Here is a 27,654-nt window from a genome sequence, read left to right on the forward strand (position 1 = left end):
CAACACTCCCCCTATGTCCATGCCTACACCTAAACTAGACAACAAATTGAGCGTGGTAGGGTGTGCAAGGGTTCAAGCCACATTGCTTGAATCAATGATATTTAGCTCATGCCTTAACTCGCGAAATCTTGCTTCATCCAAGGGCTTCGTGAAAATATCTGCAAGGTTGTCATGAGTGTTGACATAGTTGAGCTCGATCTCTCCTCGCCTAATGTGATCCCGGATGAAGTGATACCGAATCTCAATATGCTTCGTCTTGAAGTGTTGCACCGGGTTGAGAGAAATCTTGATGGCACTTTCATTGTCACACCAAAGAGGCACTTTGTCACAAGTGACACTGTTATCCTTTAAAGTTTGCCTCATCCATAGAAGTTGTGCACAACAACTACCGGCGGCAACATACTCCGCCTCAGTGGACGAGAGAGACACACAACTTTGCTTTTTGGAAGACCAACTTACCAAAGAGCAACCAAGGAATTGGCACCCTCCGGAAGTGGACTTCCTATCCACTTTGTCTCCCGCCCAATCGGAATCCGAGTACCCTACAAGCTTGAAGTTTGATCCTCTTGGGTACCATAAGCCAAAGTTTGGGGTATGAGCCAAATATCGAAAGATTCGTTTGACCGCCACATAGTGACTTTCCTTAGGTGCGGCTTGAAACCGTGCAAAAATTCCCACACTCAACATGATGTCCGGTCTAGATGCACAAAGGTAAAGCAAGGAACCAATCATGGAACGATATACCTTTTGATCCACCACTTTACCATTGGGATCTAAGTCAAGTTGGCACTTGGTGGGCATTGGAGTGGAGGCCGGCTTGACGTCACTTAGCTTGAATCTCTTGAGCATGTATTGGGTGTATTTGGATTGATTAATGAAGGTTCCTTCTCTTCTTTGCTTCACTTCGAACCCTAGAAAGAACTTCAACTCTCCCATGGAGGACATCTCGAGCTTTGAGGTCATGAGAGCGGCAAATTCCTCATTGAAAGCTTTGTTAGGAGAACCAAAGATAATATCATCAACATATAATTGGCACACAAACAACTCCCCTTTGACCTTCTTAGTAAAAAGAGTGGGGTCGATTAGCCCAACTTCAAAACCACGATCTTGTAACAACTCACACGCACGTGGGGCTTGTTTAAGGCCATAGAGTGCCTTATCGAGTTGATACACATGATCAGGAAAGTAGGGATCCTCGAACCCGGGGGGTTGCTTGACGTAAACCAATTCATTAATGGGACCATTAAGAAAAGCACTCTTCACATCCATTTGTTGTAACTTAAAGTTATGATGAGAAGCATATGCAATCAACATGCGAATGGATTCAAGACGAGCAACGGGAGCAAAGGTTTCACCGTAGTCAATACCCTCGACTTGGGAGTAGCCTTGTGCTACCAAACGGGCCTTGTTGCGAATGATAATCCCAAGGGCATCTTGCTTGTTCTTGAATATCCACTTGGTTCCAATGACATTATGGTTCCCCGTTGGCCTTGGCACCAATCTCCACACTTTGTTGCGCTCGAAGTTGCTGAGTTCTTCGTGCATGGCATTGAGCCAATCCGGATCTTCTAGCGCCTCATAGACCTTGTGGGGTTCCACACAAGAGACAAACGCGTGATGCTCACAATAATTTGCTACTTGTCTACGAGTGCTTACCCCCTTTCTTAAGCTTCCAAGCACATTCGTCATGAGATGATCCTTGGTGGAGAGCTTGGAAGCAACCTTGGCGGCACAACGCTCTAATTCCTCCTCGGTGGTGAGTTGAGGAGCGGTTTGATCATCTTGAGCGTTGTCATGAACTTGTTCTTGGTCTTGAACTTGCTCGGGGGAGAGAACTTGACCTTGGGCATCACTTGGTGTGTCAACACCATCTTGAGTATGATCTTGCCTTTGGTCTTGTTCAAGAGGTTGAGGGCCTTCACTTTGTTCTTCGGAAGCGTGTGGGCCTTGGGTTGGTGATGGCTCCACTTGAGTGGAGCATTGTCCTTCTCCTTCGGCCACAAGGGGTTCCTCAATGGGTAGGATGAAACCTACACCCATTCTTCTTATGGCTTGAGGAGGAATTTCATCACCTGCATCACAAGTGCCACTTTGCTCCACTTGGGAGCCGTTATTCTCATCAAACTCCACGTTACACGTCTCCTCAATAAGTCCCGTGGATTTATTGAGGACACGGTAAGCATGAGAGTTTGTAGCATAACCAACGAATATGCCCTCATAAGCTCTAGCCTCAAACTTAGACAACCGAACACCTTTCTTGAGAATGAAACACTTACACCCGAATACCCGGAAGTACTTGAGATTGGGCTTGTTACCGGTGAGTATCTCATATGGAGTCTTGTTCAAGCCCTTGCGGAGGTAGAGCCGATTGGATGCATGACACGCGGTGTTGATGGCTTCGGCCCAAAAGTTGTACGGAGACTTGAACTCCGCCATCATGGTCCTTGCCGCATCCATCAACGTCCGGTTCTTCCTCTCCGCAACACCGTTTTGTTGAGGGGTGTATGGTGCGGAATATTGATGCTTGATTCCCTCATCACTAAGAAATTCATCCAAGGTGTAGTTCTTGAACTCGATGCCGTTGTCACTTCTTATTGTCAAGATCTTTGCATTATGTTGACGTTGTGCTTCATTTGCAAAGTCAATGACGGTTTGTTGGGTCTCGCTCTTCCTCTTGAAGAAATACACCCACGTGTACCTTGAGTAGTCATCCACAATCACCAAGCAATACTTTCTACCTCCAAGACTATCGAAGGATGGGGGCCCAAAAAGATCCATGTGAAGGAGTTCCAAGGGCCACTTTGAATAAATGATAGTCGTGGGAGGGTGAGCCTTCTCATGTAGCTTTCCTTCGATACAGGCACTGCAAGCACGATCTTTAACAAAACTAACATTCGTTAGTCCACGGACATGGTCCCCCTTGAGAAGACTTTGCAAAGATCTCATATTGACATGGGCTAAACGGCGATGCCAAAGCCATCCCACATCAACTTTAGCCATTAGGCATGTCGCGGTCTTAGTGGGTCGCTCCGAAAAGTTAATCACATATAGACCGTTCTCGACATGCCCAACAAAATCTACTTTAAGAGTCTTGCTCCACAAGAGGGCCACGGTATCGATATCAAAGAAAGTGGCAAAGCCCATGATTGCAAGTTGACGAACGGAAAGTAAATTGTATGCAAGGGACTCAACAAGCATGACCTTCTCGATCGTGAGATCATGAGAGATGACCACCTTGCCAAGTCCCAATACCTTAGAGGATGAGGCGTCACCCCACTCGACATTGGTGGGCATAGATGGAACTTTGTGCACGTCCACCACCAAGTCCTTGCTTCCGGTCATATGATTTGTAGCTCCGCTATCGAGCAACCATGGTCCACCTCCAGAAGCAAACACCTACAAGAGATCAATGCTTGGTTTTAGGTACCCATTTTGTAATGGGTCCTCTGATGTTAGTAACAAGGGTCTTAGGAACCCAAATAGACCATTCAATGTACTCATGAAGAGAACCAACAAATTTGGCATAAACATGCCCATCACTAGCACGGCATAACACATAAGAAGGATTAAAATCGCCGGCTTTGTTTGGAGGGATGACATTGCCCTTCTTGACATTGTTCTTCTTCTTCTCCTCGGGGGCACTCTCTCCCTCCCTCACAAAGGTTTGCATGAGGGGAGGAGGTCGTTTGGTCTTGTCATTTTTCTTCTTGTTCTTGGAGTCGGGCACGTACCCAACCCCTTCCTTGGCCACACCTCCCTTTTGGTTGATCAAGAGATCGTTGAGGTTCTTCTTGCCTTGTATGCAAGTCGCAAGACCTCTCTCAAGTTGCTCCTTCAACTTAGCATTTTCCTCAACAAGATGTATATGCTCACAACACGGGTCAGTAGCATTTGCATTATCAATTAAAACCATATGAGGAAAAGTTGCTTTCTCCTTAGTTAGCTTCACTTGGAGTTGATCATGAGACTCCTTGAGACTAGCGTGAATACCCTTCAAGGCCTTGTGGGCCTTGTCAAGTATATCAAACTCCTCTTTGAGTCTAGCAAGATCAACCCCGAGTTTGGCCTTCTCGGAATTTAGCACACGAGAAACAATGAGGGCATGATCATAATCTTTCTTTAACTTAGCATGATCAACGTTGTGTGACTCCTCAAGAGCCAAACGAAGACCACGCTCTTCCTCAAGAGCATTGGAAAGATCCGAAATCTCATCGGCATAGTCACGACTATGCCCTTCCATCTTAGAGATGGTATCTTCGTGAGTCTCGATCATGTCATTGGCCTCACCAAGTTGTTCCAAGAGAGCAACAAAGTGCTTCTTGGATTTTCCCTTGAGTTTGCCCATAAAAGCCTCAAACTCGTTAGCCTCCACATTAGCTCCCTCAATTTCATTAATGTTATCCGTTGGGGAAGGATGATTAATGATGGTAGTTGTGATGTTGGAGGTTACCTTGTTGGTGCTTTAGCCATGAGGCATTTGGCGGTGATTCTCTCGTTGGGTGAGTCGAAGAGAGACACCCGTGACGTTGTTGCAATGGCAAGGAGGCCATGGCAACCGACTCATCATCTTCATCATCGTCATCATCCTCATTGTACTCTTCTTGCACAACCAAAGCCTTGGGAGGAGTATTCTTGGTGAAGTTGTTCTTGTTGGGGAACGACTTGGCCTTGTCCTTTCGGATGAGTTTGCCACCATTGTCTTCCCTCTTCTCATACGGGCATTCCGCAACAAAATGACTCACGTTGACGCAATTGTAGCAAGTTCTTACACGTTGCTTGCCCCTTGTGCCACTCGAATTGTTTTTGCTAAAGTTGGGCCTCAAGTTTTTCTTACTCCAAAATTGCCTTGAAGCAAGTGCCATGTGTTCATGATATGCATACTTCGTATCTTCGGGGTTGCTCTCCTCTTCTTCCTCTTCTTCTTCTTCCACGGTGAGCTTGGCCTTCAATGCAAGGTTAGGCTTCTTTGCCCGTTGAGAACGGAGCACCGCATTGTCGGCGGTCTTGTCCAAAATGTTCATGGCCACAAACTCATCCAACACTTCGCTTGAGGTCAAAGTGTGGAAGTCCGGTCTTTGACGAATGACGGAGGACATGGCCTTGTGGTAGGGCATCATTGCCTTGAGGAATTTGCGCTTGATCCAATTGTCATCCATGTCCTTACTCCTGTGATCTCGTAGTGAGACCGCGAGTTTGGTTACTCTTCGATAAAGCTCACGAGGTTCTTCATCTTCCTTCATTGCAAACTCATCGGCCTCATCTTGTACCACTTCATAGTTGGACCGTTGAATGCTTGCACTTCCCCGGTAGAGAGACACGACACAATGCCATGCATCTTTGGCCAAGGCGAAGGGACGAAGATGAGGTAGGTCTTCGGGTGGAATTGCATCTTGAATGATGAAGAGAGCATTCTCATTGAATTGATTGTCCGCGGCTTCTCAAGGAGTGAAGTTGCTTGGATCATGTGGATAGAAACCTTTTTCAATGATTCTCCAAAGGTTAGTGTTCACATGATTTAAATGACGTTTAAAGCGGTAAACCCAAGAATCAAAATTCTCATTTTTCACAATCTTAGGGGGAGGACCGACATGATTCAAATGAGTGGAGGGAACCGGTCCACCATAAACAAGTGGTGGTTCCACATGGGCAAAGATGCCGGTGCCATTCTTGCCACTAGAAGAAGGAGCCTTTTCACTACTAGCTTCCCCCTTGTCGGAGATAGCATCCGACACCTTGTTGGCGGGATCACCCACTTTCAACGGTGCGGTGGAAAGTTTAAGCCCCTCAAGAAATTTAGTAAACATGCTTTCAACTTTGGTCGTCGTGGAGGTTTTCAATGTCTCCAAGTCCACATTGAACTCCTCACGAGAGACCGAAGTTCCCCCATCTCCCGTAGACGAGATCGGATTCACACCGGAGTGTTCCTCCACACCATCTACGGTATCAACCATACTCTTTGGATGGTAAAGTTCTTAATAAAGAGACGAAGCTCTGATACCAATTGAAAGGATCGATATGGTTGACTAGAGGGGGGGGTGAATAGGCAACTACCAATTTTTAGCTTTTCTTTACCAAATTAAACTTTGCATCAAAGTAGGTTGTCTAGATGTGCAACTAGGTGAGCAACCTATATGATGCAATATCAACAAGCATACAAGCAAGCAAGGGTAGAAACACTAAAGAGCTTGCACAAGTAAAGGTAAGAGATAACCAAGAGTGGATCCGGTGGAGACGAGGATGTGTTACCGAAGTTCCTTCCTTTTGAGGGGAAGTACGTCTCCGTTGGAGCGGTGTGGAGGCACAATGCTCCCCAAGAAGCCACTAGGGCCACCGGTATTCTCCTCACGCCCTCACACAATGCGAGATGCCGTGATTCCACTATTGGTGCTGTTGAAGGCGGCGACCGAACCTTTACAAACAAGGTTGGGGAAATCTCCACAACTTAATTGGAGGCTCCCAACAAGACCACGAAGCTTCACCACAATGGAATATGGCTCCGAGGTGACCTCAACCGTCTAGGGTGCTCAAATACCCAAGAGTAACAAGATCCGCTAGGGATGAGTGGGGGAATCGAAAATCCCTTGGTGGAAGTGTAGATCGGAGCCTTCTCAACCACTCCCGAGCAAATCAACAAGTTTGATTGGCTAGGGAGATAGATCGGGCAAAATGAAGCTTGGAGTATTTAATGGAGCTTTGGGGGAGGAAGAGGTAAGTGAGAAGGAGGAAGGGGACTCCCTTTTATAGTGAGGGCAACAATCCCGTTGTCCTCCCACCAACCAGCCCCGCACAGGGCGGTACTACCGCTGAGAGGGGGCGGTACTACCGCCAGGCGACGGTACTGCCGCGCCACCCTGCAGTACTGCCGCGCTGAGGAGACTTAGTAGGAAACAGACCCCAATAGCGGTACTACCGCGGTGGTAGGGCGGTACTACCGCTCCTGGAACGGTACTACTGCCACTACAACCGTGACTAGTGCCGCAAAACCCGACACGAGAAAAAGACCTCTCGAATCGAGGCGGTAGGAGCCAGACTACCCAGCGGTACTGCGGCAGTGGGGTCAAGGGCGGTAGTACCGCTGTGGAGCGGTACTGCCGCTTGTGACCCTTCGGCCATAGTACCGCAGGCAGTGCGGTACTACCGCTGGGGCGAGAGAGAGAGAGAGAGAGAGAGAGAGAGAGAGAGAGAGAGAGAAGGGATCTCTCAAAAATGCTGAGGACACGGCGGATGTGCCAGGCCCCCAGCGGTACTACTGCTGTGGAGCCACAGCAGTACTACCGCTGCGAAGCGGTACTGCCGCTTGTGGCTTCTCAGCGGTACTACCGCTGGGTGCGCGGTACTGCCGTTTAGACCCAAACAGAACAAAGAAGAGAGGAGAGATCTCTTCAATGGACAGGAAAAGCTCGGAGGGTGAGAAGCTGATGTGTACGTGATGATTCCACCCATGCAAAACCCCAGCGGACCCCCTCTTGCTAGTACGATGCCCTCTACGCAACTAGTCCACCGAGAAAGAAACGAAAGAGCTACACAGTCTTGAAATACACTCCGAGGGGAAGAAAGCGTCTCTTGCCAGGGGAGAATCTGTGAATTATTCAAAGCACAAGATTAGTCCGCAAACATGTTGTCATCAATCACCAAAACTACCTTGAGAGAGATATGCCGTAACAAAGGAGTTGGGTGCACAATCATAGAATCCATTTGCATTTCTAGAATGTATGGACTGAGTATCCCCAAATGAATATAAAATTCATGGGTTTTTGATATAGGATGCAAAAGTTATAAAATGGACAAGGTGTGGGGGCTTTAGTACAAATTCTTCGAGGCAAACATGAAATAAAATTTGCTCATATTTGAAAAATAAAAGTGCACCAACAAAATCCTTACAAGATTCTGGTAAAAAAATCATATAACATTTGTCAAAATTTAAACAGGTATGAAGAACTTATGTTTTTGCCAAAGTATAGGGACCTAATTGCAAAAGTGGCAATTGCTAGAATTTTCGAGTGCTCAAAACCAGAAACAAAGTGCAAATCTGAAACCTAAGGACAATTTTAACCCAAATTCATATACAACATGTTTATGTTTGGGTTAGGAATATTCATATTTGATTTATTCAAACTTTAAGCAATTTGAATGATTTTGGAAGAAACAAGAAAAGATTTTTAATAAAAAGGCAAACAAAAGGATAACATGAGAAATTGCTATAGCCACCCAGGACCCACCTAGCCACCGTGAATGGCAGTGGGTCTAGGGCGCTTGCATGGCACGTTGACTCAACATGGAGATGTCCCATGAACATGTCGAACCAGGGCCCACGTGCCACGACGTCAACAGAGACGACGGCAGCGACATGCCGGAGCGGGGAGGCACTCGGGCGTGTGTGCTATGGTGTGCAAACCAACAAATTAAACACGACACAAGTATCTACGCGTTCACGTGGTTGTGATGGTGCAAAAAGGACAGGTCAAAAGCCACCGGAGCATCGCCAATGACATGGACCTCCGGCGGTGCTCTCAGACGTGCATGAAAATTGTTGTGAATTTGAAAAAAAATGCTCAGAGTTTAAATTTGTCCTAGTTTTATAATAAAATTTTCATAATTTCAAAATGTTCAAATATTTTAGAAACAGTTAACATCTTTTAAAATATTTTTAGTTTCAAAACTGTTCACAATTAAAAAAACAATTTTTTGCAGAAATTAAAACCTTTTTTAAGAAAATTTAGAATTCAAATAATCGTTAGCTTTTAAAAAAAGTAGCTAAATTAGTCACAACTTGAAAAAATGTATTCATGTTAAAATGTTTGTGTTTAAACAAAATGTTCACAAATTTGGAAAATCTTAAAAAGAAATTGAAAATTGTTTACTTTTTTTTCAAAAAACAAATTTGATCACAGTGAACAAAGATGCTCCAGGGTGAACCGGTATGCAACATTAAACCGAAACGCTGCAGTGAAAAGTGAAACGGGGCGCTAAAATCACCAATTGGGAGGCAGCCTAGTTGGGCTGCCCTATGCGTCGGGATTTCTATTCGAGCGTGGAGCTCTCTTGCATCGCATGTTTCAGGTCCTTGCGCCCTTGTATCAAAACTTGTGTTTCAAGCTACGGGCCTTTTTTTTGCGACACCTTCTTCCTAAAATATAATATGTATTTGCATCGACCAATTGATGTTTTTTTTTGAGAATTTTTTCATTCATATCATGAATCAGTACAAAGTAGCTGACCCTTACAAGCACACTGAAACACAAACACAAAAGATCATGAACACGTAGAGTACCCTAAGACAACCATAACACAAGAAGATCTCCGGAGCCATGTGTCATCATTCCTGAATCTTGAGAGAAGACCCCTGCAATAGAAGGATCTGCAACCAGTCGCAAACAGGTCATCATTTTCGACCACGATACAATTGCCGCCATGTTGCTTCCTCCTTTCTTAACACCAGCGCTGAGAGGGCATGGACATCAATCCAACACGTCTGCAACAGCCGTCGCCATCTTTGGCTTTGAGTACCGCAAAAAGTGTCCCTTTCGAAAGGAAGAGAACTCGAGTCATTCGACCGGTACAGCACCGCGGCCGGGCCATCCGCCCGGACAAAGCAAGATCTCCCACTAGCATCAGCACAGAGGAAGGAGAAGAACAACAGTAGCAAATCATACCAACAAAGAAGAAGGAAGGTCTTCGTCTCCCTGCATCCATCGCCCATCTGAGGACCCACACGGCCAGTGCGGATGGACCTCCAGCCACCATAGCCCGCGACCTCGACGAGATCCGGGGATCCCCAACCCCGCTGGCTCCTAAACGAAGGCAAAAGCCTCGCCTGACCACAAACAGAGCCCGAGAAACTTATTCCGACGCGACACCACCGCAACGGCCTCGACAGCGTCTCCCTTAATCCTAACCCTATCACACGCCCACCTAACGAACAAACCCGAGGTTTCCCCTCTCTCCCGCCGTCGGAGCGGCCGATGGAGAGAGAGGGAACCGGCGGCGTCACCGGCGACACGCAAGGGAACCCTCTCGCCTCCCTTGATCGCCTGGAGCGATCCTACTTTTCCTTCTTTCTTGTTAGAGACACCGACCAATTGATGTAACAGCTCGTGTATGCTAAGGCAGTGGGTTGGGAATGTGTCGACAGTCTACTCTGAACGCAATCAATGATAACACGAACACACGTACCACACGGAATCCTATATGACACTCTCAGCGTTAGAATGTCTTTGCTTCTTCTTTTTTTTGCGGGTGAGAATGTCTTTGCTTCACACAGGGAACCATATCAAACTGGCCCATGGCATGTATTACATGTGTGTGAGCCACTGGCTTGGAACCTTAAGGTTTCTAACTGGTTTTGGGAACCATCTAGAAGGCTTTTGAACCGGTTATTTCTTCCCTTTTTGTTTTCTTTAATGGTTTTCTTCAGTTTTTATTTGTTGTTTTTTAAATCTGTTTCTTATTTTATTTTCTTCTCTTTTTTGCTTTTTGCAAAAAACCCTATTTTTCCAAAAAGATATCACAATTTCAAAATATTCTCATTTTCAGAAAATGTTTTCAAATTTGAAAAAAAATGAAAATTATGAACTTCAAAATCTGTTTGTTTTCTTCAAAATATGCTCAGAGTTTCAAATTTGTTCTAGTTTTCTAAAAATGTCTTGATTTCAGAATTTTGAAATATTTTGAAAACTTTTAACATTTTTAAATTCAAAATTTGTTCACAATTTTTAAAAATGTTCAACATTTTCCGAATTAAAGCATTTTTCAGGAAAAAACGGAATTTAAATAATGTTTTTCGTTTTAGAAAAATGGAAAAAAATACCCAAAAATTTCATAAATTCTTCTTATTTTGTCAAAAAATGTTCACGTTTTAATAAAATATTCAAAAATTTGGAAAATCTTTGAATTTTTTGGAAAAATGTTCACTTTCTTTCAAAAATTGTTTAAGGTGAACCAGGACGCTATAGGGAATAGTGAACCGGTATGCAACATTAAATCGGAACGCTGCAGTGAAAAGTGAACGGGGGCGCTAAAATAACCAATTGGAAGGCAACCTAGTTGGGCTGCCCTATGCGTCGGGATTTCTGTTCGAGTGACCAACAGGAGCTCTTTTGCATCGCATGTTTCTAGTCCTTGCCCTCTTTATACTTGTACTAGAACAATGCTCGTGCGTTGTAACGGGATATAAATATTTTAATATGTTAACTTATGATTTACCTGTCAATAATAATGCGATTGTTCCTAGCAAAAATAATAATAATAATGCGATTGTGTAAATAAATGTTCATCAAATTCTGCACATGAATTCTTCTATATTTTGATCGAAAGTTTGGTAAATAAATTAAAGTGAAATTGGTTTAGAAAGTAAGTAAATTAAGATGATTGATTATCATATACATGAAAGATTGGATAAAGGGGTGGTGAGAAAAAAATGTGAAATGAGAACCTTACTTCTTTTTAAGTAGTAGAAGGCTTCACTTTAAGATCAAGCGATAACCTTCTTCCTAGAAAATACTTCCTCCGTTCGAAATTACTTGTCGTAAAAATGGATGTATTTAGATGTATTTTAGTTCTAGATACATCCAAATTCAAGACAAGTAATTCCGAATGGAGGGAGTAATATGCATTTGCATCGACCATTTGAAGTGACAATTAGTGTACGCTAAGGCAGTGGATTGGGACTATGTCGACACTCTACTTTGGACGCAAGCAGTGACGGTACGAACACACGTACCACGTTCGAGCCTATTTAATCATGAACTCATCTATGTATCGCAGTCAACTCCAAGAAGCGGACGCGAGCTATCTCGACAGGCGATGGCGCCGGCGCTGAAGGTCTACGGATGGGCGGTCTCACCGTTCGTGGCACGCGCGCTGATCTGCCTGGAGGAAGCAGGCGTCGACTACGAGCTCATCCCCATGAAACGTGAGGCCGGCGACCACCTCCTGCCGGACTTCCTCGCCAGGAACCCCTTCGGCCAGGTCCCCGTTCTCGAGGACGGCGACCTCACCCTCTTCGGTAATTCCCATCACTATCTCCTCTGTTTACACCACAGATCGTCAAGGAGAGCCTGCAATAGTGATCGGAAATTCTCACGCAGAATCGCGAGGCACGTGCTTCGCAAGTACCAGCCGGAGCTGCTGGTGGGCGACGGCTCGCCGGAGTCGGCGGCGATGGTGGACGTGTGGCTGGAGGTGGAGGCCCACCAGTACAATCCCTCGGCTGGCGCCATCTCGATCCAGTGCCTCCTCGTCCCGTTCCTCGGCGGCACGCGCGATCAGGCCATCGTCGACGAGAACGTCGTCAAGCTGAGGAAGGTGCTGGAGGTGTACGAGGCGCGGCTGTCGGCGTCCAAGTACCTCGCCGGGGAGTCGGTCAGCCTCGCCGACCTCAGCCACTTCTCGCTCATGCACTACTTCATGGAGACGGAGTACGCGTCGCTGGTCGAGGAGCGCCCGCATGTCAAGGCGTGGTGGGAGGAGCTCAAGGCCAGGCCGGCGGCGAGGAAGGTCACGGAGTTCATGTCGCCGGACTTTGGGATGGTGAAGAAAGCAGAGCAGTGATTGCAACGCTGGCGTTTATTATGTTGTGTACACCTATGGCGCGATGTCTTTAGAATTTAGATTGTTTATTATGGGGCGTGTTACGCGTGGCCGACGAAAGATCCGTCGCTTGAATAATCTTGCGGCCATGCTTCGTCGTTTACTTTTGCAACAAAAATCTTGTTATGAAACCTTTGTAATAGAAATTGTGTGGTAGAAATATTTGTAACAAGTTGTGTTGCAAAAAAATTGCAGCAAACATTATGTTTTAGAAACGTTTATAGATTTATTTATTTTTACAGTAAAGATCATGTTGCAAAAATGTTTGTATTCTAGCAAAGATCATGTTGCGGAAAAAATATGCAACAAAGATCATGTTGTAGGGACTGTTGCTGTGGTGGCACCGGCGGTGTCCTGAGATCCGCTCGAGGGGGCGGTAGCCATGGACGCCAGTGCTCCTTCAAGACACGAACGCGGGCTTAGACACGGCATGCCTCACAGAGGCCGGTGGTGCAGTCCAGCTGCTTCCAGTACCCGTGCGGCCGGCAGGCAGCACACGGTTGGTCGGCTTCCGGCATTGGGCGGTGGCCGGCGGCCGGCGGCTGGTAGTCGATGCGCGTCTGCTCTTGAGGTGCAGTGGTGTCGTGGAATTGTCACGACAGATGTCCTAGCGAAAGGACTTAGTCGTAGGGCCATCGTAACTAGGAAGCTTAAAGGGGTTAAGCGGGACAAAGGACACGAGAGGTTTATACTGGTTCGGCCCCTTACGGTGAAGGTAAGGCCTAGTCCAGTTGATGTTGTATTGCTAGGTTTCAATGACCAAGGAGCGAATCGCTAGCTTGGCTCTCGATCTCTTGTTTCTTGCCCTAAGCCGCCACCGGGTCGTCCCCTTATATACACGGGTTGACGCCTGACGGCCTACGGAGTCCCGGCCAGCTCATAAAGCGTGTCCGGCTCGGTGACTTCTTTTATATGCCTTTCCTTACAAATCTTTCCTTACATACGGGGTTTACAATATTGGGCCTTAAGCCGTCTCTGGGCTTAGGCCTTCTATAAGCCTTAATAAACTATCATCTTGAATGTTTACTGGGCTTTCTTTGTGACCCGCCATTGGGGCTGACCCGGCCCCTCCAGGGCGGGTCATTCCTGGTAGCTATATCCCCAACATTAGGCCCCAGATTGACTTTGAACTTTGTTTTTTGTCAATCTTCAATACTCAGGCAAAATCCATCTTCCTTTCTTCGCAGAAATTTTTGTAACCCGCCATGATGTCATTTCTTGAAAACACGAAAAACTTTTATGACGTCATCTCTCAACGGATCTTTATTCTTTAATGCCTTCCGAGAATCAGGCGTCCGTTTAGTTGGATAATCATTATTCGGGTCTTTCTCGATTTTTGCGCCAGCCTGTTCGCTTATCCCCTTATAAATAGGCACGCCCCGGTCTTTCTCATTCTTCTCTCTTCTTCGTCTTCTTCCTCTCGCAACCCCCGCTCCTGCTCGAGCTCCGCCGCCGTCAGAGAGCATCTCACCTCCGTCGACTTTGGCCGCTGCATCGACCGAAATCAGTCGAGAGAACAGCGGCGACTCTCCGCGGAAGATCCGTGGTTGTAAGTGTTTCCCTTCTTGCTCCTCAGATCTGCATTAGGGCTTTCTAGGTTTCTGCATGTTCTTCGTAGTTCATCGCAGTTTCATCGTAGTTCTTCCCCTGCAGCCTCTTCTTGATCCAAAAAGAGATATATGCTTGTGCGGTAGTTGTTTTGTGCCTACTCTTGATACTAGTAGATCCCTTTTCCTAGTATAAAGGCCTCATTAGGACTCACAAACTCATCTGCGCTAAACTTTTAGGTCTAGAATTTGTTCCATTTTGAATAGCCATTTGACCTGGAATAATATCAAGCAATTAGGAAACTTGTTTGTCTCAACACTTAGCCGAATCTGCTTTCTCAAATATCTGTAGTCATGGCGGCTTATTGCGCAGGCTTACTTTTCCTTATATGACATTAGCCCTTACTTAAGCCGCCATTACTCCCCTGTACGATCATCACTTAATTTCACCATTATCATTGAATTGAACCGGCATGTTGCTTTCTTTTCAGTTCGTCTTTTGAACATCATGCCGTCCAAAGCACCGACTGTCTGCAACTGGGTTCCCTCAACAATGACTGAGGATAATTTGAAGGACTTCTTCTCCATAGGATTTTTGCCAGGGAAGAATGTTATGTCTTACCGTGCACCTAACCCGGACGAGGAACGGCCCAATCCAAAAGATGGTGAAGTCATTGTCTTTTCTGACCACATGAACCGTGGCTTTTCACCGCCCGGCTCAAAGTTCTTCAGAGATGTCCTCCATTTTTTCAAACTCCACCCTCAAGATCTCGGGCCCAACTCCATATCCAATATCTGCAATTTCCAAGTTCTCTGTGAGGTGTACCTTCAAGAAGAACCAACTGTGGAACTATTTTTATCTGAACCGCCAGAACGAGTGTGCCAATGGCCCTAGCTTGGAACTTGGAGGCATCTCAATTCAGCATCGGCAGGGCGCCGTCTTCCCTCTAATAGTCTTGTCGAGTCATCCCAAAGACTGGAATCAGACTTGGTTCTATTGTCAAGACACTTCACGAGCAAATGAGAAGCCACTGCCGGGTTATCGCGCAGAGCGTCTTGACTCCAAGTTTGCGCTCCCTGACAAACTCACTGCCGCCGAACGCAAGAAGCTTATGCCATCAATCAAAAGGATTAACGCCTTATTGGGGAACGGCTTAACCGGAGTTGACTTGACCCGTTGCTGGGTCTCATGGCGGGTCATCCCTCTAAGCCACCGATCGAAATTGATGTATGAATATGGTGGTGGCCCAAATGACTCTCTTCGTCACAGCTCCGTTCAACTTACTGAAGAAGATATTGTTTCAATGTCAACTCTTCTGGTGAACGACAAGTATGAAGACTGCAATAAAGTCAGGTTAAACCCGTTCTGCAAACTTAACCCGACGCCAGAGGTAAAGAACCTCTGACCTCTCTCTTTGTATTTTTATCAGCCGTTTTAAATACCTGCATGACCTTTCATCTTGTTTATTTGTTTACAGGCCAAATCTGATTTCTGGAAAGCCAAGTATGACCACGAAGCCTCCAAGAAGGCTAGAGCCGCCGCCATGGCTGCCAAGAAAACGACCCGGAGGTCGAAGAAGAAGAAGAAGACCACCGCTGAGGACATGTTAAAGCTTGGCGGTGATACTTCTGAGTCGGAGGTAGTCCTTGACTCCCTTGGCTAGTTTTTTAATAACCTTATTGACACTGATTATTGCTAGGACGACACGGGGTCTAGCCAGGCCGAAGAAGAAGAGGTAATTATTTCCTCCGACTCAGACCATTTGCCGAGACAGAAACTTCGACGGGTAGCCCGGAAAGTAAGGTTTTCGCACCCTTTGGCTTATTTGGACCCTCATTTTCTTTTGAAAAGGCAGAAACACGAGAGCCGTCGTCAAGCCCGAAACGATGATGAGCCGCCTCCTGTTGTACAACAAACTCCTAAAAACGCCAAAATGAGGTCTCTTTATATATTCCTCTTCAGCTTTCATTAATGAATATATTCTCTTGTGCTACTGACGTTATTTGCCCTTTGAAGGAGGTTTCTCGCTCTTCTGGTGACTCCTCTTAGACACAATTTCCGGCCTTCAAAACTGCCCATGGGTAAGGAAACAATCATCTTTCCTCCGTGTTTCTCAAACTGCAACTTTATATTGACAGTCTCATAACATCTTTCTTAGTGGCCAAGCTAAGTCCAAGAAGGCCAAGGTGACTAAGCCGGCGGAAGACCCGTCAGTCCTTGCGCCTGAACCGGCCATGCCACCTTCTCCCCCTCAAACTGAAACACCAGAAGACCCGGCTGCCAATGCTCAATTAGATCCTCCTGAGCCGTCATCTGACGATACCATCATTAACCCCTCTACTACCGGACCGTCCAGCTCGGCCAACCCGCCATCATCGTCTGCCCATGACGTTCTGATCACTGGAAGCCGTTTTGTTGAGCCGTGGACTCCCACCGTGTTGGCTCGTCACACCGCTAAACAAGAGGCCCTGGAGAGACAGAAAGTTTGTTTTGATGTTTCTCACTACAACCATCTGAACGCCAATGACATATTGTCCGGCTATCTCAGCCATGCGCTCTCCAGCCATGACTCGGAAATCGAGATGGTGAAGCAATTGCAGCTGAAGTATGAGGTATGCTCTTCCGGCTTACTTATATTTTGCCAGCCCCCAAGTCTTTAGATTATGATACAACCTGAATGATATGTAGACTTATGATATAGGCTAAAGCTTTACCCTTAGATTTTTCTGAAGTCCAATAAAATAGTATAAACTTCAACTATAGTCCCCAAGGGCCGGCTCAATGGATCAAAATGAACCGGTACTTAACTTCAGAATTGTCCCAATAAGCATTGTAATCTGGCTTAATATTGAATAACTTTCTGAATATCATACATTAGCCCCCAAGTGCCAAGTGTTGTTACTTTGTAAGGCACTTGGGACTTGAAATATATCAGAGTCGTAAAATTTTGTTTTGGCAGACATTAGCCCCCAAGTGTCAAGTGGTCTAGCATTGCATATTACTTGAGACTTGAATCTTAAGTTTAAGCTTTGACACACCTGTATACGTTTTGCAGAACGCCCTATCTGAATTGGGCTCTCAATTAACTGAAGCAAAGATCCGGCTGGCGGAACAAGAGACAGAGATCAAAACTGCTAACACTAAACTCCAACTGAGTCTTTCTGAGACAGAGAAATTGAAGACCAGTTTGACGGCCAAGAAGAAATCCTGGGATGAAGAAAATACACTGCTAATCCAACGTGCTGAAAAAGCTGAATCAGCTCTTGAGGAGGTTACCACCGAGCTTACCGGTTTAAAGAGCCGGGTGTCTCAAATGGTCTCCGCCATCTTTGGTAAGTTATCTGTGTTTAATAACTTATACCTTCTTTTTGACCTGGAATATGAACCGCCTGATGAGCCTCTGTATAAAAACGCTTCGCAGGTCCTCGAAGAAAAAATCTGAGCTAAGACAGCATGATCAAGCTGAAGGCGGTTTATACATTAGTAGAGCAATTGTATACTGGCGCTCAACGAGCACTTGCCACCATCTCCCCTGCCAACCAAGGATCCAATCGGCTGAGTGATGTTTTGAAGAAATTGTCAATCTTACCCGCCAGGTTCCAAGAGGTCAAATGATCATGTGCTAGAGCCGGAGCCTTGACTGCTCTAAGCCGTTCCAAGGTTTGGGTGCCAGATCTAGACTCGGCGGACGTAGCCAGGGGGTACCCTACCGTGAAGGAAGATGGGTCTCTATTTGAGCAGGATGACTTCGTTGCTTGCGTGAGGGAAGTTCGACCTCAGGCTACTATTCTTGGAGATGAAACCAATATTGACAAATATCAGCCAGGTTTTGATTTGGAGAATAAGAAGATGGTGACTCCCTCTTACAAGGTGACAGACCTTCTCCCGCTGGTTCGTCAACATACGTTTGCTCCAGAAGTTGATCCGGCTGGCCTGATTGATGATGAATCAGAGTTCATCGCCGTGAACGGCTTTGACTGGTCCAATCCCAGCTTTTAATTAACAGAAGGAGGTGAACCGGCGAGGGAAGAGTGAGAACCATCTTTGTGGGCTCTTGAAAGCCTTGTAATAGAATTAGCTTGAAACAACTGCATATTTTGCCTATGCCATCGTGCATAAGATGCCGTTTGTGACTCTTTGCTTCCTGATGTCAATATATGCGTCACATTCATGGTTATCTTTGTAATGTTTCAACTCTATTCTTGTAGCAAAGAAAAAATTTGCTTGGCGGTTTAGCACCGAACGGGTCAGAATACCCGGTACATGACCAATGGTTTTATCATAGTAGAAAAACAGAACTAGACGTGAAAATAAACAGGGTTGAAATAACCTTGGATTAACACATAAAGAAACTGTTCATAAAAACAGTCATACCTGTATCTTTAACTTCTGGACCACCGGTTTATATGACCCGGGTGATGAGGTTGACGATCCATCCCTTTTGAGAAGTCAATGTTTCTGAATGCCTGATGATTATCATGCCTTGGCGGCTTATTGTCAAATAGTCAAGCCGGCAAAAAGACCATGCTGATTGTTTAAAATTGAGACAATAAAAGACCAATAAGACAAATAACAGGTGGCAAACAATATAATTAACCTTGTAACTAAAGGTTGGGGGTTTCTGATTCGAATACGATCAGTAAACCGGACCAAAGGGGTTAAGCTAAGATTCGAATACGATCATATAGCCCCTAGTGGCTTTGGCGTTGCGCCGAGCGAGAGGGTACCGACAGCTATGTTCTCTTTGGTTCGAATATGACCTATGTTTGAACAGGAAGCCCCCAAATGATCTTGAGAGGTTTTTAACAACCCTGATTCGAATACGATCCAAGTCGGACCCAAAAGGGGTTAAGCTATGATTCGGATACGATCAAGAAGCCCCCTAGTGAGTTTGGCTTTGAGCCGATCAAGAGGGTTACGACAGCTATGTTCTCTTTGGTTCGAATACGACCTATGTTTGAACAGGAAGCCCCCAAGTGATCATGAGGTTTACAGCTAGATTCGAATACGATCATAAGCCGGACCAAAAAGGTTAGACTTGATTCAGATATGATCAGCTCCTTAATAGTCATTTTAAATAGTGAAAAAGAGTAAAGATATATAATCTTTGAAAAGGAAAAGGACAGAGGTCCTGCTTTATTACTTATCATAGTATATACAACGTCAAAGTATGTACATGATGAGAGCCGGTGGCTCAGGTGTAGTATGGCCGAAGTTGAGCAATGTTCCACGACCGACGGGTCTCCTCCTCCGACTTACGTGAGTCTTTGTGCTCTCGAACGTCAATGAGGTAATATGACCCGTTGTTTAAGTTCTTGCTGACCACAAAGGGTCCTTCCCAAGGCGGGGATAGCTTGTGTGCATCTAACAGATCCTGGATGAGCTGGAGCACCAGGTCACCTTCTTGAAAAGTCCTGGACTTAACCTGGCGGCCGTGATAGCGGCGCAGGTCCTGTTGATAAATTGCTGATCGAGCCGCTGCTAAGTCTCTTTCCTCATCTAACAAGTCAAGCGCATCCTGTCTGGCTTGTTCATTATTAGCTTCAACATAAGCCGCCACACGAGGCGAGTCATGACGGATGTCACTAGGCAGCACTGCTTCCGTTCCATAAACCATGAAGAAGGGTGTATAACCCGTAGATCTATTAGGGGTGGTGTTAATACTCCACAATACCGAGGGTAACTCCTCTTCCCAGCAACCCGGCGTCCGTTGTAAGGGAACCATGAGCCGGGGCTTGAGACCTTTTAAGATTTCCTGATTTGCTCTCTCAGCCTGCCCATTAAATTGAGGGTGAACTATAAAAGAAACATCAAGCCGGATATGCTCACGTTGACAAAATTCCTCCATAGCCCCTTGGGATAAATTAGTGTCATTGTCAGTGATAATGCTGTGTGGAAAACCAAAGCGAAACATCACCTTTTTCATGAACTGAACTGATGTGGCTGCATCACACTTACTGGCTCCGCCTCAACTCACTTTGTGAATTTGTCAACTGCTACTAAAAGATGTGTCTTTTTATCCTTAGACCTTTTGAAAGGTCCAACCATCTCAAGCCCCCAGACTGCAAACGGCCAGGTAAATGGAATCATCCGCTACTCTTGAGCCGGCACATGTGCTCGCCGTGCAAATTTTTGACATCCATCACACCTACTGACCAGATCCTCTGCATCAGCGTGAGCCGTCAACCAGTAAAAACCATGACGAAAAGCTTTGGCCACAAGAGACTTTGACCCGGCGTGATGACCACAATCCCCTTCATGGATCTCACGAAGTATTTCTTGGCCTTCTTCGAGAGAAACACACCGCTGAAACACTCCAGAGACACTGCGATGGTATAACTCTCCGTCAGAAATCGTCATTGATTTGGACCACCGGGCTATCTGTCGGGCCAGGGTCTCATCCTCTGACAACTCGCCCCGGGTCATGTAAGCCAAGAACGGTACTGTCCAATCTACGATGACGTGAAGAGCCGCCACCAACTGTGCCTCCGGGTCAGGAACGGCTAAATCTTCCTCTGTAGGTAACTTAACAGATGCAAAACATCCAAAAAAGCTGTTAGGTGGCACCGGCTTACGCTGAGACCCCAACCGGCTAAGAGCATTGATACGTCTCCGTCGTATCTATAATTTTTGATTGTTCCATGCCAATATTATTCAACTTTCATATACTTTTTGGCAACTTTTTATATTATTTTTGGGACTAACATATTGATCCAGTGCCCAGTGCCAGTTCCTGTTTGTTGCATGTTTTTGGTTTCGCAGAATATCCGTATCAAACGGAGTCCAAACGGGATAAAAACGGACGGAGCTTATTTTTGGAAAATATGGAAAATCCGGAAGGAAAATCAATGCGAACCAGTGCCCGAGGTGGTCATGAGGCAGGGGGGCGCGCCTGCCCCCCTGGGCGCGCCCCCTACCCTCGTGAACGCACCGTAAGGCAGTTGACGCTCTTCTTTTGCCGCAAGAAAGCTAATATTCAGAAAAAAATCACGGCGAAGGTTTCAGGCCAATCGGAGTTACGGATCTCCATATATATACGAAACGGTGAAACAGAGCCAGAGGAGAACGCAGAACCAGAGAGAGACAGAGAGATAGATCCAATCTCGGAGGGGCTCTCGCCCCTCCCACGCCATGGGAGCCAAGGACCAGAGGGGAAACCCTTGTCCCATCTAGGGAGGAGGTCAAGGAAGAAGAAGAAGGAGGGGGGCTCTCTCCCCCTCGCTTCCGGTGGCGCCGGAGTGCCACCGGGGGCCATCATCATCACCGCCATCTTCACCAACAACTTCACCACCATCATCATCAACTCTTCCCCCCTCTATGCAGCGGTGTAACCTCTCTCTTACCCGCTGTAATCTCTACTTAAACATGGTGCTCAACGCTATATATTATTTCCCAATGATGTATGGCTATCCTATGATGTTTGAGTAGATCTGTTTTGTCCTAATGGCTATTTGATGATCGTGATTGGTTTGAGTTGTATGTTTTATTATTGGTGCTGTCCTATGGTGCTCTCCGTGTCGCGCAAGCGTGAGGGATTCCCGCTGTAGGGTTTGCAATATGCTTATGATTTGCTTATGGTGGGTGGCGTGAGTAACAGAAGCACAGACCCAAGTAAGTAGGTTGTTTGTGTATGGGATAAAGGGGACTTGATGCTTTAATGCTATGGTTGGGTTTTACCTTAATGAATCTTTAGTAGTTGCGGATGCTTGCTAGAGTTCCAATCATAAGTGCATATGATCCAAGTAGAGAAAGTATGTTAGCTTATGCCTCTCCCTCAAATAAAATTGCAATAATGATTACCGGTCTAGTTATCGATTGCCTAGGGGCAAATAACCTTCTTGTTGACAAAAGCTCTTTACTAAAACTAATTTAGTTGTGTCTTTATCTAAATAGCCCCTAGCTTTTATTTACGTGTTCTGTACTTTCTTGCAAGCTTACCCAAAAACACCTACAAAGTACTTCTAGTTTCATACTTGTTTCCGGTAAAGCGAACGTCAAGCGTGCGTAGAGTTGTATCGGTGGTCGATAGAACTTGAGGGAATATTTGTTCTACCTTTAGCTCCTCGTGGGGTTCGACACTCTTACTTATCGAAAGAGGCTACAATTGATCCCCTATACTTGTGGGTTATCAAGCATCTGCCGCTTCGTTCTTCCTACGGTCAATGTGTTCCACCTGATAACCTTTAAAGTGTCCTGCAACAACATCGACTTCACGGCGATAAGCCGCCATGAGAGGGTCCTTGGAATCCCACTTGCCTGACACCTGTTGAGCCACCAAATCTGAATCGCCAAGACACCAGACCCAGCTCAGGCTCATCTCTTTGGCCACTCGAAGACCATGGAGCAAGGCTTCATACTCTGATGCGTTGTTAGTACAAGGAAACATCAGTCGCAACACATAACAAAACTTGTCACCTCGAGGGGAAGTTAAAACAACTCCAGCCCCCGAGCCTTCCAATTGTCTGGACCCATCAAAGTGAATCGTCCAATATGTGTTGTCTGGTTTCTCTTCTGGCATCTGCATATCTGTCCAGTCATTAATAAAGTCAACCAGCGCTTGAGATTTGATCGCAGTACGTGGCACATACTTCAACCCATGAGATTCAAGTTCAATGGCCCACTTGGCGACTCATCCAGTAGCTTCTCTATTTTGGATGATGTCTCCCAAAGGAGCAGAGCTAACCACAGTGACTGGGTGACCCTGAAAGTAATGTTTGAGCTTCCGGCTTGCCATGAACACCCCATACATGAGCTTCTGCCAATGTGGATATCTTTGTTTAGATTCAATCAGCACCTCACTGACGTAGTAAACCGGCCGCTGAACCGGATGTTCCTTGCTAGACTCCTTGCGCTCCACCACAATTGCCACACTAACAGCTCGTGAGTTAGCGGCTACGTATAACAATAGCGGCTCTTTCTCAACTGGAGCAGCAAGAACCGGCGGCTTAGCAAGCTGTTTCTTCAGATCCTCGAAAGCAGAGTTTGCAGCATCGCTCCAAACAAAATCATCCATCTTTTTCATCATCTGATACAAAGGCATCGCCTTCTCCCCTAATCGGCTTATGAACCGGCTCAAAGCAGCGACGCGACCCGCCAACCGTTGAACGTCATTGATGCACACCATTTTTGCCAGGGAGGTGATTGCCTTAATTTTCTCCAGGTTAGCTTCAATGCCTCTGTTAGATACCAAAAAACCCAAGAGTTTGCCAGCGGGGACTCCAAAAACACACTTAGCCGGGTTAAGCATAATCTTGTAGACCCGGAGGTTATCAAAGGTCTCCTTCAGATCTGTTACTAAGGTTTCCTCTTTTCTGGACTTCTCCACTATATCATCCACATAAGCATGAACATTGCGCCCAATCTAATTGTGAAGGCAATTCTACATACACCGTTGATAAGTCGCCTGGGCACACTTAAGCCCAAAAGGCATAGACACATAGCAGAAGGCTCCAAACAGAGTGATGAAGGTTGTCTTCTCCTGGTCCTTGACTGCCATCTTGATCTGATGATAACCTGAATACGCATCCAGAAAACTCAAACGCTCACAACTCGCCATAGCATCAATTATTTGATCAATACGAGGGAGAGCAAAAGGGTCAGCTGGACAAGCTTTGTTTAAATCGGTGTAATCTACACACATACGCCAGGTGCCGTTCTTTTTGAGTACGAGCACCGGGTTAGCCAACCACTGTAGGTGAAAAACTTCCACAATGAATCCGGCCGCCAAGAGCCGGGCCACCTCTTCTCCAATGGCCTTGCACCTTTCCTTGTTAAACCGTCGGAGAAACTGCCTGACCGGCTTAAACTTCGGATCAATATTAAGAGTGTGCTCAGCGAGTTCTCTCGGGACACCCGACATGTCAGAAGGTTTCCATGCAAAGATGTCCCGGTTCTCACGGATGAACTCGATGAGCGCGCTTTCCTATTTTGGATCCAAATTGGCACTGATGATGAACTGCTTGGATGAGTCACCGGGCACAAAATCAACTGTCTTGGTGTCATCAACTGACTTGAATTTCAACACCGGTTCATGCTCCGTTGTTGGCTTCTTTAAAGATGTCATGTCTGCCGGGTCAACATTATCTTTATAAAACTTTAACTCCTCTGTTGCACAAATAGACTCAGCATATGCAGCATCTCCTTCTTCACACTCCAGGGCTATTTTCCGGCTTCCATGTACTGTAATGGTGCCCTTATAACCCGGCATCTTGAGCTGCAGATATACATAACATGGCCGAGCCATGAACTTGGCGTAAGCCGGCCGTCCAAACAGAGCATGATATGGGATTTTGATCTTAACCTCCTCAAAAGTTAACTTCTCTGCTCTGGAATCATATTCATCCCCAAAGGCTACTTCCAGTTCAATCTTACCAACTGGGTATGCCGATTTGCCAGGTACAACACCGTGAAAAACAGTGTTGGATTGCTTAAGACTCTTATCAGTCAACCCCATCCGACGGAACGTCTCATAGTAGAGGATGTTGATGCTACTGCCTCCATCCATGAGCACTTTAGTGAATTTATATCCACCAACCTGAGGCGCTACTACCAAGGCCAAGTGACCCGGATTATCAACCCGGGGAGGATGATCTTCTCTGCTCCACACAATAGGTTGTTCTGACCACCTTAAATAACGTGGAATCGCCGGCTCAACGGCATTGACAACCCTCTTATGAAGCTTCTGGTCCCTCTTGCATAAACTAGTGGTAAATACATGGTATTGCCCACTATTCAACTGTTTTGGGTTGCTCTGATATCCGGACTGTTGCTGCTGATTACCTTGGCCGGGTTGTGGATTATAACCTCCCTGGTTACCCGTATGGCCCTGACCGTGAAAGCCGCCTCCACCTGAACCGGTGCCTGGGCCATGAAAGCCGCCTCCACCTGAACCGCCGCCACGCCCGTGACTTCCGTCAAATGCATTTGAATTTTTAAACGCCTTGATGATTGTACAATCCTTCCACAGATGGGTGGCTGGCTTCTTCCGGGTGCCGTGTCATGGACAAAGTTCATTCAATAGTTGCTCGAGGGTGGGACCTGGCCCGCCCGACCGAGGGGGTTGCCTGCCCTTGTGCCATTGATTGTTGCCATGTGCATTGGTGTTAGCCATAAATTCATCAGTCTTACGTTTATTACCTCCTTGATTTGCCGGGTTATGCTGGTGACCCTTGCCGTTCTTCTTTCCCTTCCCTATTTTTTCTTCATCAGACACGGGGTCCTTGGTACTATCAGAATCAGCATACTTGACCAGAGCCGCCATCAACTGGCCCATGTCATTGCAGTCTTGCTTGAGCCGCCCCAGCTTCTGCTTCAGAGGTTCAAAACGGCAATTTTTCTCCAACATTAAGACTGCCGAGCCGGCATCCATCTTATCAGATGAATGTATTATCTCCTTGACCCGGCGCACCCAATGGGTTGTGGATTCACCTTCCTTTTGCTTACAATTAGTCAGGTCCATGATTGACATAGGTTGTTTGCATGTGTCCTTGAAGTTCTGAATGAACCGGGCTTTTGATTCCGCCCATGAGCCGATGGAATTGGGGGGTAATCCTTTCAACCAAGTGTGAGCCGTTCCATCCAACATCATAGTGAAATACTTAGCCATTGCTGCATCGCTGACCTCCAACAGCTTCATCGCCATCTCATAACTCTCAATCCAGGCCCCAGGCTGCAAATGGGTTGTGTAGTTAGGCACATTATGAGGCCCCTTGAAGTCTTTTGGCAAGTGCTCATTACGTATGGCCGGCACCAGGCAAGGGAAACCTCCTGTTCTTGTGGCTACTCCTGCCTCAACAGAGGTTGCTGGATAAGCCGGAAAAGTTTGATGAGCCGCCTGCTCAACTGCCAGTTGAACCGCCCGCTCAGCCTCCTGTTGGAGCCTCTCCTGATCCGCTAAATTAAGGGCTCCACCCTGTACCAGCTCATGCCTGCACGGTTGATTGCGGCGTTGAGCGTTACTTGATATATCAGCTGAGTCCATATGCCTGCTATAGCTCGGGCTCCGGCTCGGGCGAGGGGTTGAATGGATTCTGTCTCGATTGTAAGAGTATGCATCCTGCTGCACGAGAGCCGTCTGAAGAAGTTCTCTCACCCTTCGTGTTTCGATTGTTGTCGGAAAGTCACCTTCCATCGGGAGAGCCGCCAAACGAGACGACGCAGCGATGAGGTTTTCCAAAGGATTGGAGAAGTGACCCGGTGGTGTTGGCGCATAATGAGGCGGAGCGGTATACATGCGAGGTGGGTCCATGGCCCGCGGCTGAACCGGTGCTCCGGGTGTCGTGGTCCGATTTGCCTCCGACGGGTTACTTGGACCGGCCCCGGGTGTATGGAAAAGGTTCCTAGGATCGAGCGTCAGAGGTAGACGTGACTGAGTTTTCTGATGCCTTCTCCTCATGGCCTCGTTTGACGCGTTCAAATCCACCGAGAGCCGGAAAGTCTCCGCTTGAAGCTGCTGAGCCCGAGCGTCCAAAGCCGCCCGCTCCGCGGCCATCCTGACCTCTTCTGCTGCTAAATTTTCCTTGGCATGTGCCATCTCTTCACGTACCCGTACCACCTCCGTGTCATGCTGAACCTTATCCGCCGGCTCCACCATGGCAGTCAACAGAGCTGTCAGCTTATCCGTGAGATCCATTAGTATCTGAGCCAGGGGGCGCGGGGGGTCTCCTGACCCGACCGCTGCTGACCCAGTGGTTGTTGCTGCTGCAGCCGTGGAGTTCTGCCTGGGCTAAGTACCTGCCATGAAGACTCCGGCTCGATTCAGCGGCTTAGAGGGGTCCGGAATATTGCTGCCATCAGAACAACCCCCAAGCATGCCATCCTGCAGCTGATACAAAGAATCAGTCTCGCTTGTTGATGACATAGCATCAGAACAGATGGCCGTCTCACCGCCATCCACTGACTCGTCTGAGTATTCAACTCCATGGATGCAACCCACAAAGGCACACATTACGGCGGGTCGGGTCCGTGCGGGTCTCGCACGCAGAGTCGTGTCGATGGTGTTGGTGCAGACGTCCGGCTTAGGGCCCGATTTGCCGATCCGGCCGATGAAGACATGAATTCTGCCGAAGGGGACCCGGTAGCCGTACTCAATTGAGCTGGCCTCGGGGCCCCAGCCTTCGTCGTTGATGTAGAGCTTGCTGCGACGACTCTTGGTTATCCGGCCCACAATGTATCCCTTGAGCCCTTCGAAGTTGCCCTTCAAGAACTCAAATCCACCGTGCGCTGGCCCCACGGTGGGCGCCAACTGTCGTGGAATTGTCACGGCAGATGTCCTAGCGAAAGGACTTAGTCGTAGGGCCATCGCAACTAGGAAGCTTAAAGGGGTTAATCGGGACAAAGGACACGAGAGGTTTATACTGGTTCGTTCCCTTACGGTGAAGGTAAGGCCTAGTCCGGTTGATGTTGTATTGCTAGGTTTCGATGACCAAGGAGCAAATCCGCTAGCTTGGATCTCGATCTCTTGTTTCTTGCCCTAAGCTGCCACTGGGTCGTGCCCTTATATACACGAGTTGACGCCTG

General features: G+C 46.8%; 1 protein-coding gene across 1 annotated transcript; it reads left to right on the plus strand.

Moving 5' to 3' along the window:
• The first annotated feature begins 11,745 nt into the window (after positions 1-11,745).
• Positions 11,746-12,803, plus strand: LOC125513555 (glutathione S-transferase 4-like). The gene is made up of 2 exons (XM_048678712.1): positions 11,746-12,004; positions 12,056-12,803. The coding sequence occupies exons 1-2, from the start codon at positions 11,803-11,805 to the stop codon at positions 12,547-12,549; spliced, it is 696 nt and encodes a 231-aa protein (XP_048534669.1). The 5' UTR covers positions 11,746-11,802; the 3' UTR covers positions 12,550-12,803.
• The last annotated feature ends 14,851 nt before the right edge of the window (positions 12,804-27,654 follow it).

This window comes from Triticum urartu, chromosome 1 (assembly GCF_003073215.2).
Source record: "Triticum urartu cultivar G1812 chromosome 1, Tu2.1, whole genome shotgun sequence".
Classification (NCBI taxonomy): domain Eukaryota; kingdom Viridiplantae; phylum Streptophyta; class Magnoliopsida; order Poales; family Poaceae; genus Triticum; species Triticum urartu.

What these genes read in the sequence shown, in the direction of transcription:
- LOC125513555 (XM_048678712.1), top strand. Translation starts at nt 11,803, where the DNA reads ATGGCGCCGGCGCTGAAGGTCTACGGATGGGCGGTCTCACCGTTCGTG. An exon ending in CGGCGACCTCACCCTCTTCG is followed by an intron (nt 12,005 to 12,055) that starts GTAATTCCCATC and finishes CGTCAAGGAGAG; the next exon opens with CCTGCAATAGTGATCGGAAA.